This window comes from Gopherus flavomarginatus, chromosome 20 (genome assembly GCF_025201925.1).
Source record: "Gopherus flavomarginatus isolate rGopFla2 chromosome 20, rGopFla2.mat.asm, whole genome shotgun sequence".
In the NCBI taxonomy this organism is placed as follows: Eukaryota; Metazoa; Chordata; order Testudines; family Testudinidae; genus Gopherus; species Gopherus flavomarginatus.
In genome coordinates this window covers 589545-602258 of record NC_066636.1, presented here as the reverse complement: position 1 = coordinate 602258, position 12714 = coordinate 589545, and the positions used below count along the sequence as shown (strand labels likewise).

The 12714-nt window shown below is 64.7% G+C and overlaps 2 protein-coding genes across 7 annotated transcripts in view; one reads left to right on the top strand and one right to left on the bottom strand.

Moving 5' to 3' along the window:
• The window catches only part of ARHGEF1 (Rho guanine nucleotide exchange factor 1), a 117461-nt gene extending 115319 nt beyond the window's left edge, over positions 1-2142 (bottom strand). For 4 of the 5 annotated variants that reach the window (XM_050930460.1, XM_050930458.1, XM_050930461.1 and 1 more), the window contains exons 1-2: positions 2056-2142; positions 424-547 (exon numbers count right to left, since the gene is read on the bottom strand). The gene's annotated coding sequence lies outside the window, so the exon portion shown is untranslated. Of the gene's footprint in view, positions 1-419; positions 548-2055 lie in introns of all 5 variants that reach the window. The other variant, XM_050930459.1, reaches the window with a different exon arrangement.
• A 1868-nt stretch (positions 2143-4010) lies between these two features.
• On the top strand, positions 4011-11144 carry CD79A (CD79a molecule). Of its 2 annotated transcripts, none has more exons than XM_050930479.1 (5): positions 4011-4642; positions 8190-8663; positions 9139-9257; positions 9486-9551; positions 10422-11144. In XM_050930479.1, the coding sequence occupies exons 1-5, from the start codon at positions 4588-4590 to the stop codon at positions 10533-10535; spliced, it is 828 nt and encodes a 275-aa protein (XP_050786436.1). In that variant the 5' UTR covers positions 4011-4587; the 3' UTR covers positions 10536-11144. The 2 variants fall into 2 exon arrangements, with proteins under 2 accessions (XP_050786436.1, XP_050786435.1); XM_050930478.1 differs by having other exon boundaries at positions 4014-4642; positions 9483-9551.
• Positions 11145-12714: the final 1570 nt, after the last annotated feature.

Sequence of the window (12714 nt, the reverse complement as noted above, 5' to 3'; positions counted from 1 at the left end):
GACAGGGCAGGAGCCCAGAGATGGGCAGGGGGCGGGGGCATCTGTCTGAGCCTACAGAGCACTAGCCCAGGAGTCACTGGCCCCCAGTGGCCAGTTCCGGAATAGCCATACACTCCCCCCCTCCCGCAGCCCAGCCGGATCCTGTGGCTGTCAGTTCCGCAGGCCTGGCTGAGCCCAAGAGCAACCGGGTGGGGGGTAATTTCACCCCCTCTTCTCCCTTGGGGGGGTGGAAATTGGACCCCTCAGCGTTTCTAAAGCTGCTAGAAAATGTCAGCTGAGCAGGGGAGGCTGAGGGGGCAGCAGGTGGGGGGAGCAGGGGGATGGTGCAGCAGGTCAGGAAGGAGGGGGAATGGGGAAGTAAGGATCGGGGTGCGCAGCAGGGAACAGCAGCCCACCCCCCAAGCCTCCCCATCTGGTACCTGCCTCTAGGTGATGCTGAGATGTGGCTACAAGCAGCAAATCCCCCCTTCCCCAGAGGCTGCAGGGCCCCGGACACCTGGGTTCCTCTGTGCACCCCTCCCTCAACCGGAAAGGCAGCTCCACTGCGCTGAAACACAGAGCGAGGGCCCCAGATTATTTACGGCAAGAGACTCGGAGCCTCATCGGAGCCTCAGCTTCCTGCAGGAAGTGATGAGCCGCGGCAACATCCCCCCCCAGCCCAACCGACCCACAACCCCCAGCGCCAGTCACCAGCCGGGGAGCGCTGACCTCCCAAGGACAGAGAGAGCCTGCCGGCGCCCCTCACTCCCGACCCGCAGCCCCTGCTACCCCCACCCCCGCTCTGCCAGTGCCCCTCACTCCCAACCCGCAGCCCCTGCTACCCCCACCCCCGCTCTGCCAGTGCCCCTCACTCCCAACCTGCAGCCCCTGCTACCCCCACCCTCCCGCTCCGCCGGTGCCCCTCACTCCCAACCCGCAGCCCCTGCTACTCCCACCCTCCCGCTCTGCCAGTGCCCCTCACTCCCAACCCGCAGCCCCTGCTACCCCCACCCTCCCGCTCTGCCAGTGCCCCTCACTCCCAACCCGCAGCCCCTGCTACCCCCACCCTCCCGCTCTGCCAGTGCCCCTCACTCCCGACCCGCAGCCCCTGCTACCCTCACCCCTACTCTGCCAGTGCCCCTCACTCCCGACCCATAGCCCCTGCTAGCCCAGCCCTGGGCCTCTGACCCCTGCTCTGTGGTGCCCCTCACTCCTGACCCGCAGCCCCTGCTACCCCCACCCTCCCGCTCTTCCGGTGCCCCTCACTCCTGACCCACAGTCCCTGCTAGCTCAGCCCTGCCAGTGCCCCTCACTCCCGACCTGCAGCCCCTTGTGGCTCCCCCCCTTCTGGGAGCTGTAGACACATTTGCCCCCCTGGGGGGCTCCAGTCTCTGCTGAGGACTCCCAGGATCTGTCCGGCTGTTCCTGACAGGTTGCGGGTGGGGGAGGGGTCTCTGTGTCCGCGGGATGTTTGGGGGGGATGAGCCCCGCCTGTCCTGGGGGCCGGGTCAGAGACGGTGGGTCAAGTCCAGTGAAATATTTCACCAATTCCAGACATGGCAGGAATCGCGCGGGGGGGAAAGGGGGCAGTTAGGCATTAAAGTGTAACCCGGGCGTGACCCACCCCCAGTACCCCCTCCCCATCTGTCCCCGCACGGGGCCGCCCGTCCCCATGCAGGGTCTATCGCCCCGGTACTCCCCTATGGGGTACAGAGCTCTCCCCCGGCAGCCGGGGAGGGTTCCCCCTCTAGGAGGCGCCACCTCTGGGGGGGGGAGTCAGGACTAAACTGCAGGGGGGCGGACACGGGGCCCTTCCCTTCGGGGAGGGGGCAGCTCAGATCCAGCCCCCCTGGAGCCCCAGAGCCCTTACAGGGCCCCAGGCTAGAGAACGGGGAAGGCCACCCCTCACAGCCCCCGAGAACCACCCCTGCCCTGCCCTGCCCCTCAGGGCGCCTCCCGACCCGGGCACCATTCGGGGAGGGGAGCGGGACGCGAGGCCGGGGGATTCCCACCGGAAACGCCACTTCCGCTCCGCGCCCCCTCCCCCCAGGGCGGTCTCGTCTTGTCTAGTCTCACCCGCCGCTAGCTCCGCACCGGACCGGGTCAGGCCGCTCCGCTGCGCTCGGCTCCGGCGGCGGGACTAGGCCGGGCGGGGCGGGAGCAGGAAGCCGCTGCCTTTTCCGGGCTCCCCCCCCCCCCGCAGCGCTTCCTGCTCCGGCCACGAGACCCGGACCCCCCACTGCGCCCCCAACCCCGCCCCCCGCACAGCCCCCAGCTCCCCGCACCCCGTTGACTGCACCCCCCAGCTCCCCGCACCACGCCCTGCACCCTGACCCCCTGAACCACCCCCCCGACTGCACCCCCACCTCCTCCACTGCTCCCCGCACGGCCCCCAACCCCTGCACCCCCCCCCGACTGCACCCCACCCCCTGAACCCCCCAACCCCACTGCATCCCCCAACTCCACTGCAAACCCACTCTCTGCACCCCACCCAGCCCCTCACTGCACCCCTTGCATCCTGCCCAGCCCCCCCATCCAGCCCCCTGCCTCTGCCTCTCCGAGTCTCCTGGGGACACACCCAAGACCCAGATTTTGAGGTACAAACTTTCCAGTGTGGGCACCTAATGATCCCCCGCCCCCGCGTGCCAGGCTGATTCCCCGGGGGAGGGGGGGCTGAGCTAGGAATGGCGTCTGCGCCCCTCCCCTACCTGCTGCGTGAGCGCCCTCTGGCGGCGAACCCCGGGTGCTGCGCCTCCGCTCCAGCCCCCTCTGAAATTACCGCGCAGGGAACTAACCGTGCGGCCCGGAATAGCTGAATTTCAAAGACGCGGCCCCTGTGGGGACCCCTCTCCCGGCGCTGGGACGTGTTCCCCCCGGGGCAGGCCTGGGGCTGGTTATACGAGGACCCGGCGCAGGGAAGCAGCTGCGCTGGGGTGGGGCGGGGTTGGTTGTAGGAGGACCCCTTGCCCGAGGCTAGGACGTGGCTCCTCTGGGGTGGCGGGGGGCTGGTTACAAATCTCCCCACACAGCAGTTGGTGAGAGAAGCTGCAGAGGAAAAGCCTGTATCCCATTGACAGGGCTGAGACCGAGCGCAGGCAGCAAAGTGCCATTTGGCCAAGGGCCCAGGGGTCCCACCCGGACCCCACACCCCACGTCCTGCCGCACAGCACCCCCTAGTGCCACACTGGGGTCAGCACTGGCTGCCAGGGGACACGTACACGCCTGCAGTGCAGCCCTAGGCTGGACCAATGGGGTCTCCCCTCTGGGCTCGGCTTGGGGTGGGCCCCGTGCTCCCTGCGCCCCCCACACCCGGAGCCGGGCCCCGTGCTCCCTGCGCCCCCCACACCCGGAGCCGGGCCCCGTGCTCCCTGCGCCCCCCACACCCGGAGCCGGGCCCCGTGCTCCCTGCGCCCCCCACACCCGGAGCCGGGCCCCGTGCTCCCTGCGCCCCCCACACCCGGAGCCGGGCCCCGTGCTCCCTGCGCCCCCCACACCCGGAGCCGGGCCCCGTGCTCCCTGCGCCCCCCACACCCGGAGCCGGGCCCCGTGCTCCCTGCGCCCCCCCACACCCGGAGCCGGGCCCCGTGCTCCCTGCGCCCCCCACACCCGGAGCCGGGCCCCGTGCTCCCTGCGCCCCCCACACCCGGAGCCGGGCCCCGTGCTCCCTGCGCCCCCCACACCCGGAGCCGGGCCCCGTGCTCCCTGCGCCCCCCACACCCGGAGCCGGGCCCCGTGCTCCCTGCGCCCCCACACCGGAGCCGGGCCCCGTGCTCCCTGCGCCCCCACACCCAGAGTTGGGCCTTGCGCTCCCTGCGCCCCCCCACGCCTGCAGCTGGGCCCCGTGCTCCCTGCACCCCCACACCCGGAGCCGGGCCTTGCGCTCCCTGCGCCCCCCATGCCTGGAGCTGAGCCCCGCGCTCCCTGCGCCTCCCATGCCTGGAGCTGAGCCCCACGCTCCCCACCGGCTGGTGATACGCTGGGGCGGGGCAGGGTTTGGAGCCCTGGGGCAGGGCTGCCAGGATCTCCTGCCGCTCAGTGGGGCCAGGGAGGGTTGGGAGGACTCGGCCCTGGGGTCGGGGGCTCTCTGCTCCAGCAGTGAAAGGCTGGATGCGCCCCCGGCCAGGAGGGGGAGCGGGACCCGGTCGGACAGGGCATTGGGAGGAGAACAACCCCTTGGAGCCACGGCTTAAAGCCCTGAGTGGCTGTTTCTCAGAGATCTGCCCTGGTGATGGTTGGGAGGCCTGGCTGTGGCTTGTGGGGTGCACACAGATCCCTACTAGGCCGGAGAATTCCCGCCCCACTCCCTGCAACATGGGCCCCCTCGGCCGGCCCTGGGGACTGGAGAGCACCCCCCGAATGCCCCACCTCAGTCTCCCAGCCAAGCGTGAAGGCAGCCAGCAGCTGTTCAGCATGCTCAGGAGGCGAGCTGGTGCCTGAGGCCGGAAGGCTGCAGGGGTGGGCAGGACCCTTGAGGGCGTGCACGGGCACGCAGTGGGGTGCATCTCCTGCTGATGGGCACCGCGGAGAAAAGCCAGGACGCAGAGCCGGCTGCAGCACACAGGGCTCTCCTCCGCACCCTGGCATCAGGACACGTGAACCCCGACGACCATGGAGATGGGGCCAGCGTGGGTCTGTGTCCTACTCCCACTCTGCCTCTTGCCGGGTAGGTTCCAGCCAGGGATCCAGGGGGGCTGGGGAGCCCTTGGCAATGGGGCCGAATCGCGGCTGGACCTAAGTAACTTGCCAGGCCGAGGGAGATGCACTGGCTGGGTAGAGGTCTCAGTTCCCTGCCCTCCAGGAGCCAGGCCTCGCCCTGGGGCAGATCATCCAGAGCCCCTTGGGGGGAAAGGCCCCCATCCCCCGCCGGAGCCAGCCAGTGCCCCCTGCTCTGATACTGGATTGGGGCCAGAGCCCCCTAGAGGGGAAAGACCCCGTGCCCCATCCCCCCACCCCCAGAGCCAGCCAGTGCCCCCTCCTCTGACACTGGATTGGGGCCAGAGCCCCCTAGAGGGGAAAGGCCCCGTGCCCCATCCCCCGTTGGAGCCAGACAAGCTCCTAACCCTCCAGAATAGGGTCAGGGTTAGAATCTGGCCTTTTCTACACTAGTTTCATTTCCTGTCAACAGAGACTGAAAGGAGGAACTGAAACCATCTGTGGGGGGAGGCTCCGGTATCAGGGGCTGCAGTTGAGTGATCTGAATGGGGAGGGGGTGGCCCTGGGGGGCATCTCCGAGCCCCTGGCCCCATCCCCCCTGGGCAGAGTGGCCTGTCTCTGGTGCTGCCTGATTGTTCCTGGTGGTTTGGGGCTGAGGGTTACTTCCTTTGTTTAATCTCCGGGGTGGGGTCAGATGCAAATTTGTGATAAAACAGACAGAGGGACAGACAGCAACTCACTGATCCATCTGTCACAGAGCAACACCCACCCAGCCCTGCAGTGCCTGGCAGCAAGGGGGGGCAGCCCTCCCTGCCCTAATCACCAGACCCCACTCCCTTCCCAGGGCTAGGAGAGAACCCAGGAGTCCTGCCTCCCAGCCTCCACCACCAGACCCCACTCCCCTCCCAAAGCTGGGGAGAGAACCCAGGAGTCCTGGCTCCCAGCCTCCACCACCAGCCCCCGCTCCCCTCCCAGAGCTGGGGAGAGAACCCAGGAGTCCTGGCTCCCAGCCCCCTACTCTAACCACCTGTCATAGCATTCCTTCTCAGATCTGAGCCTTAGAGTTCAGAAAATGAGATACTAGCACCTGAATCCTCTAAGCTTAATTACCAGCTTAGATCTGATAGCCCTGCCACCACCCAAAAATATAGTGTTTTGGGGCACTCTGACCTCCCCAACCTTCCCTGGGGACCCCAAGAACCCAGATCCCTTGGGTTCTTAAAACAAGGAGAAATAAACCATTCCCCCACCTTTCCCCCTCTCAGAATTTCCCTCCCTGGGCTATCCTGAGAGACACTGATCCAACCTCTTAAATCACCATACAGAGAAGCATCTCCCTTCCCTTCCACAAAGAGGCAAACAGATTCAAGGAAAACAAAGAGAGATTCTATCTCTCCCCCTCCCATCTCCCCCCCACCCGTCCTGGTGAGTTATCCCAATCCCCTGGACTAAAACAAGGGAAACAAAACAAAATCAATCAGGTTCTCTAAAAAGAAATCTTTTAATAAAAGAAAGGAAAAAGTAAAGAGTTATCTCTGTAACTTCAAGATGTAACTATTACAGGGTCCTATAGCTTACCGATACCAGAAAGAGACTTTCCCCCCAATACCAATACAAATCAAAATATTCCCAGCAACTACACATATAAAAGTTAACCAGCCAGATCCACAATTGCAAATAGAGTAAAACAATCAAAAAACCTAAACCGCCTATTTTTACTTACTGTTAGAAAAGAAACTTAGAGAGCCTGTAGTAATGTCTGGTCTCTCTCAGATCCTCCGAGAGAAGAACCCACAACGGACAAAGAACACACACAAAAGCTTCCCTCCGCCCAAATTTAAAAGTATTTTGTCTTCTGATCAGGTGTCCCATTCCCTGCTTGTAACCCTTTACAGGTACAAGATACATTAACACTTCACAATCTGTTTATGATACCACCAGCCCCCACTCCCCTCCCAGAGCTGGGGAGAGAACCCAGGAGTCCTGGCTTCCAGGGCCCCCCTGCTCTAATCACTAGAAGTGAGCCCCATCTCACCCTGTGCCCACAATCTCCTTGCTCTGGGGGTGTTTGGGAGCCATGGCCGGGGACTGAGGGGGACTGTAGGAGCAGGCAGGGCCATTGAGGTGAACTAGGCAATCGCCTGGGGCGCCAGGATTTTCGGGAGGCGGCATTTTGCCGGGGGGGGGGGGGGGGCGGCAGGCGGCTCTGCTGGACCTGCCGCAGTCGTGCCTGTGGAGAGTCCGTTGGTCTGCGGCTCTGGTGGAGCTGCTGCAGGCACGGCTGGGGCAGCTGCACCGGAGCCGCGGACCAAGGGACGCTCCGCAGAAATGGCTGCGGTAGGTGCACCGGAGCCGCGGGCGACACGCGGGGCAGCGAAATGGCCGTGCGCCTAGGGCGCGAGAAACTCTAGCATCGGTCCTGGAGGCAGAATAGGCCCCCTCAGCTACAGTCCTGCCCATTATCGCCCCCCTGGAGCACCCAGGCTAGTCCCGCTTGGCCCCCACCCCCAATCGTTCCCCCAGGCCAGGGCCGCCCAGAGGATTCGGGGGCCAGGGGCACAGCGGGGGAGCTGCGGCGCGTGTCCTCATCTGGCGGCGGTCTGGGTCTTCGGCAGCACTGAAGGGACCCCGCCGCCGAAATGCTTCCGAAGACCCGGACCACTGCCAGGTCAGGGCTCGCGGGCCCCACATGCCCGCCCTCCTGGATCCTCTCCCCAGGCCGGTCCCGCCCATTATCCCCTCACGGATCCCCCAGGCTCGTCCTGCTCATCCCTCCCCCATCATCCCGCCCCCCAGGCCTATCCTGCCCAGTATCCCCCCCTATCGTCCCCCCCCGGCCTATCCTCACCAATATCCCCCCCAATCGTCTGTCCAGGCCTATCCTGCCTGGTATCCCCCCCAGATCATCCCCTCCCAGGCCTCTCCTGCCCGGTATGCCCCCCCCGATCGTTCCCCCCCCCAGCCTATCCTGACCAATATCCCCCCCAATCATCCGTCCAGGCCTATCCTGCCTGGTATCCCCCCCAGATCATCCCCCCCAGGCCTATCCTGCCCAGTATCCCCCCCCGACCGTCCCCCCCCCAGGCCTATCTTGCCCGGTATCCCCCCCGATCATCCCCCCCCCGGCCTGTCCTGACCAATATCCCCCCCAATCATCCATCCAGGCCTATCCTGCCTGGTATCCCCCCCAGATCATCCCCCCCCAGGCCTATCCTGCCTGGTATCCCCCCCCATCGTCCCCCCCCCAGGCCTATCTTGCCCAGTATCCCTCCCCCACTGATCGTCCCCCCCCGGCCTATCTTGCCCAGTACCCCCCCCGATTGTCCTCCCCCGGCTTGTCCTGCCCGGTATCTCCCCCGATCGTCCCCCCCCAAGGCCTATCCTGCCCAGTATCCCCCCCTGATCGTCCCCTCCAGGCCTATCTTGCCCGATATCCCCTCCTTGATCGTCTCCCCTGGCCGGTTCTGCCCATTATCCCCTCCCGGATCCCCCAGGTCCGTCCTGCCCGGTGCTCAGGGCTCCAGCTGCTGAGCTGAGGTGTGTCCCCACCCCCACAGGACACCTCTGCAGTGAGTCCACCACAAACATGACAACACCATGCAGTGGGACCACCTGGAACGTGAGTGAGGTCCCCCCGGCCCCCAGAACCCCGCAGCCCAGGCCCCCGGTGGTCAATGTGCAGACCAGCCTGACTGCCCAGCTCCTGGCAGAGAACAGCCTTGTGAAGGTGGAGGCCGGCCTCACCTCTGTGACTGTCCCTGAGGGGGGCCGGGTGACCCTGAAGTGCCGGTTCGAAGCCCCGTCCGGGGCCCGGGTCACCTGGAGCCGATCCTGCTCTCGGAACTGCAGCGAGCCCATCCTGGTGGCCAATGGCACCAGCCCCCAACGCAGCGTGGCCATCACGGCGGACGCCGGCATCTCCATCCTCACCTTCCACCCCGCCAGGAAGAGCGACATTGGCCTGTATTTCTGCCAGGTGTACACAGACGAGGCCTGGGGCCAGTCATGCGGCACCTACCTGCGGGTCCGCAGTGAGTGAGGGCTGGGGGTCGCCAGGGGGGTGCAGCAGGACAGAATCCCCCAGACCCCAACTGGGACAGTTCCCTCTGCCTCCCTCAGTCCCCTGGGCCTCTCTGCTGGTAAACAGCTGCCTTGGGCGGGGGCTGTCTGTGCAGTGGGCCTGCCCTATGCCAGAGGGGCTGCATGGTGTGTGTGGGACCTCGCCGCACCCCAGAGGGGACTGCGTGGCATTGGGGGGAGGGGGACCTTGCCCCGCTCCAGAGGGGGCTGCATGGCAGCTGGGGAGCGGGACTTCACCCCATCCCAGAGGGGGCTGCGTGGCAGCGGGAGGAGGGGGACCTCGCCCCACCCCAGAGGGGGCTGTGTGGCAGCAGGGGAGGGGGACCTCACCCCATCCCATCCCACCCCACCCCAGAGGGGGCTGCACAGGAGAGGGAGTCTCTGGGGAGTTTGGGGTGGAGCTGACCCTCTCCCCTGGCATTGCAGAACCCGTCCCGGTTCCCTTCCTGAACATGCGGGAATCCACCAAGAACCAGCTGATCACCGCTGAGGGCATCCTGCTCCTCTTCTGCGCCGTGGGGCCTGGCATCTTCCTCCTCTTCAGGGTGAGCCCCTCGGCCCCAGGACCCCCAGACACTGACCGCGGGCTGGGCCTGCCCCCTGTCCTGGGGGAGACTGCATCAGGGTGCCCCTAGGCCTGCGGGCTGATCTGATTCGAGGGGGCAGTGTGACCCCCCAAGCAGGCTAATGGGCAGGCTCACATTGGGATTGAGGAGGGGTGAACGGCACTTGGCCCCTGCCTCACGCCTACCCCCACTTGGCTGTTGCAGAAGAGGTGGGAGAATGAGCGGCTGCTGCAGGCCAAGAAGAACGAGTACGAAGAGGAGAATCTCTATGAGGTGAGCTGGGGGGGGGGAAGGGGCACTGCAAGTGGGGTTATGGGAACGGGGGGTCCCAGCCTTTGGCCCCGTCCCTGCACAGCTAGGAAGGGTCAGCCTGGATCCTCGCAGTGCTGCAAAAAGCAGAGTGGGGTCCCTTGGAGGCAGCCCTAGGGGGTGCTGGGCTGCAGGGAGCGGGGTCTGGGGCTCAGTGGGGGGCTCTGGCCCCTGGCTATCAATGCCAGCCCTAGTGAAGTGCTAGGGGGCGCTGGGCTGCAGGGAGCGGGGTGTGGGGCTCAGCGGGGGGCTCTGTCCCCTGGCTATCAATGCCAGCCCTAGTGAAGTGCTAGGGGGCGCTGGGCTGCAGGGAGCAGGGTGGGGGGCTCTGTCCCCTGGCTATCAATGCCGGCCCTAGTGAAGTGCTAGGGGGCTCTGGGCTGCAGGGAGCAGGGCGTGGGGCTCAGTGGGGGGCTCTGGCCCCTGGCTATCAATGCCGGCCCTAGTGAAGTGCTAGGGGGCGCTGGGCTGCAGGGAGCGGGGTCTGGGGCTCAGCGGGGGGCTCTGGCCCCTGGCTATCAATGCCGGCCCTAGTGAAGTGCTAGGGGGCGCTGGGCTGCAGGGCTCAGCGTGGAGGGCTCAGCAGGGGACACAGTCCCCAGGCAGTCAGTGCTGCCCCAGTGAGGAGCTAGGGGGTCGCCTAGTGGTTCTGGACACCCCACCACTGCTGTGTGAGGTGCTTTGGGTCTGTGTGGGGCAGGAGGGGCTGAGGAAGCATCTGTCACTGTGACTGGGATCCCGCCTGCCCCTCATGGCCCCTATGGGGTAGGTGCTGAGGGCTGAGCCACTTCCTTGGCCTGCAGACGAGCAGCCCCCTCTGCTTTGCCGCACTAGGGCCTGAACCTGGATGAGTGCTCCATGTACGAGGACATCTCGCGGGGCCTGCAGGCCACCTACCAGGACGTGGCCAACCTCCGTGTGCTCGACATGCAGCTGGAGAAGCCGTGAGGGGGGCACCGGCCGTGGCCCAGGGACCTCCTGGTGCCAGCTGGGTCCCTGGGTCTGGTCTCTCCACGGTGGTTTGCCCCAGGGTGCTACGGGAGGCCTCTGCCGCAAGCCTGCGTCACCCTGTTGGGAAGTGCGTGTCTGGGGAGGGGAGGGGAGGGGAGTTGTGTGTATATGGCCGTTACGCTCTCAGGGCCTGGGAGCTGGGCTGCTCTCCACAAGAGGAGACCCATGTTCCTCTCAGGCAGGAGACATTTATTTACCTGTCAGGCTCAATGTCACGTCAATGGCTGTGCTCCGCACTGAGCGAAGTGGCTGGGGAGATCTCGGCAGAGCCAGCGGCAGTGGGAGGAGTGGAGCCATGGCTGAGGGGGCCGAGATCCACCCGGGTACCCTTCACCAGGGCGCTTGTCTAACGATGGGGCGGGGGGGAGGGCGCAGCTGGCTGAGTCGTTAATTTGGGGGAGCTAAACTTCATTAGCGCAGCCGCAGTCAGTTAACGCGGGGCTGTAGACAGCGTGTTCTGATTTAATTTCACATCTAGCCGTTTCTAGCTCTCTGCTGTCACTCCAGTCTCTGGTCTCTGCTCAGTAAACGTGCCCGTGTTCTCTGGCTAAACCAGCGGCTCTCCAAGTTCTGTACCGGCGAGGCGACCCCTTCCACACAGCAAGCCTGAGCGCCACCCCCTTATCCAATCAAAACACTTCTTTGCATATTTAACACCATTATACATGCTGAGGCAAAGCGGGGTTTGGTGGAGGCTGACAGCTCACACCCCCCTGAGGGGTCCCAGCCCCCGTTTGAGAACCCCTGCCCCAAACGAAGGGCCGTGCTGGGGGCTGCGCGGTGGCAAAGGGCAGTGGATTCCCTGGAGGCTTTGCTGCCAAGGCCATTCTCTGCCTTTGGGGCTTCTTGGGGATTTGGAGGTGGAAAGGCTCCATCATGCGCTGACCCGCTCCAAGCCAGGGCTACTCCCCAGTGCCTCACACAACAGGGCTCCGGCTTGACTTTCTCCTGGCTCGGCCTCGCTCCAGCCCCACGGGGGGGTTCTCTGAGTCAGATTCTGGGGTTTGTGCTGCCCTACCCAGACTAGGCAAGACACCCCCTCTCCCTGCCTCACTCTCATACACAGCTGGGTCACTGGGGGGACGGGGGGCTGCTCTGCTCAGAGCAGTAGACAGGCCCTTGGGCATGGGGTGTGTGTCATTTTTAGAACTCTGTGGGGCTCAGATACAGAGCAATCACCCTCAACTGCCTGTCAGTCAGGCTAGCCCCGTGGGCTGTTTCTGTGCCCAAACCATAGGACTAACCCATCTGGACCTGCTCCAGCTGCCCCAATACGCTCTCCGAACCGCCACCTCTCCCTGCCGGGAGGGGGAACACACACGACACCCCAAGCTGGAATAGTTCACGCTCAGTAACAGAACAAGCTGTTTATTTTCCAGCAGGAGCAGCTGCTGCTGAGCACCGTGGGCTGCGGCTGTGGCTGTGGCAGGCAGAGGGAGGACGCCTGAGGTTCTGTGGGTTTGTGGGAATAGAGCAGTGTCTGTTCCACCCTCTCGAGCTCGGCTCCTTCCCCAGGTATTACAACAGTGACAGCTCAGTGAGGCTCCCATCTCCGCTCAAAGTCCGACATCCTTGTGACCCCTCCTCCTTACTGTTGTAGTAACTGGAAGGGTAAAAGGATGTGTGACAAGGCTGATTACAACAGGCACAGCTGCTAGGTTTTCATGCACTTCGCTGTGAGACACCCCTGCCTCTGGCGTAACATCTAGGAGTGTGAGTCAAAGAGCAGGAGCCCTTCCCCCTGCCAGGAGCAAGGCCCGGCTTAGAGCCGAGCGGCAGCTCTGGTACAGTTAAGGTGGAGATTTAGCTTGTTATTTAACAGAGGACTTTTCTGAATGCTTCCTTGGATTGTCTACCTGCTCTGCCCCATGGGTGGGGCGGGCCACATGTGCAGTCATTTCAGTGCGGGGTTCCTGCTCTATGGAGTTCAGGTGATGTGCTAGGAGGGGCAGTTCCTGGGTTGCAGGGTTGAGGTTGAGTCTCTGTATTCTGGAAGGGAATGAGCACAGGCTGGGCAAGCTCCACTCTGCATTAACAATGTTTTGGGTCAGAGTCTGCTGCTGCAGTTGCTGGAGCAGATCCTTTACATCAGGCACAGAGGGTTGTGCAGAGAGAG

Coding starts and splice junctions, on each gene's coding strand:
- CD79A (XM_050930478.1), top strand. CDS start 4,588: ATGGAGATGGGGCCAGCGTGGGTCTGTGTCCTACTCCCACTCTGCCTC. Junction 9,258..9,482: donor GCATCTTCCTCCTCTTCAGG/GTGAGCCCCTCG, acceptor TGGCTGTTGCAG/AAGAGGTGGGAGAATGAGCG. Junction 9,552..10,421: donor AAGAGGAGAATCTCTATGAG/GTGAGCTGGGGG, acceptor TTGCCGCACTAG/GGCCTGAACCTGGATGAGTG.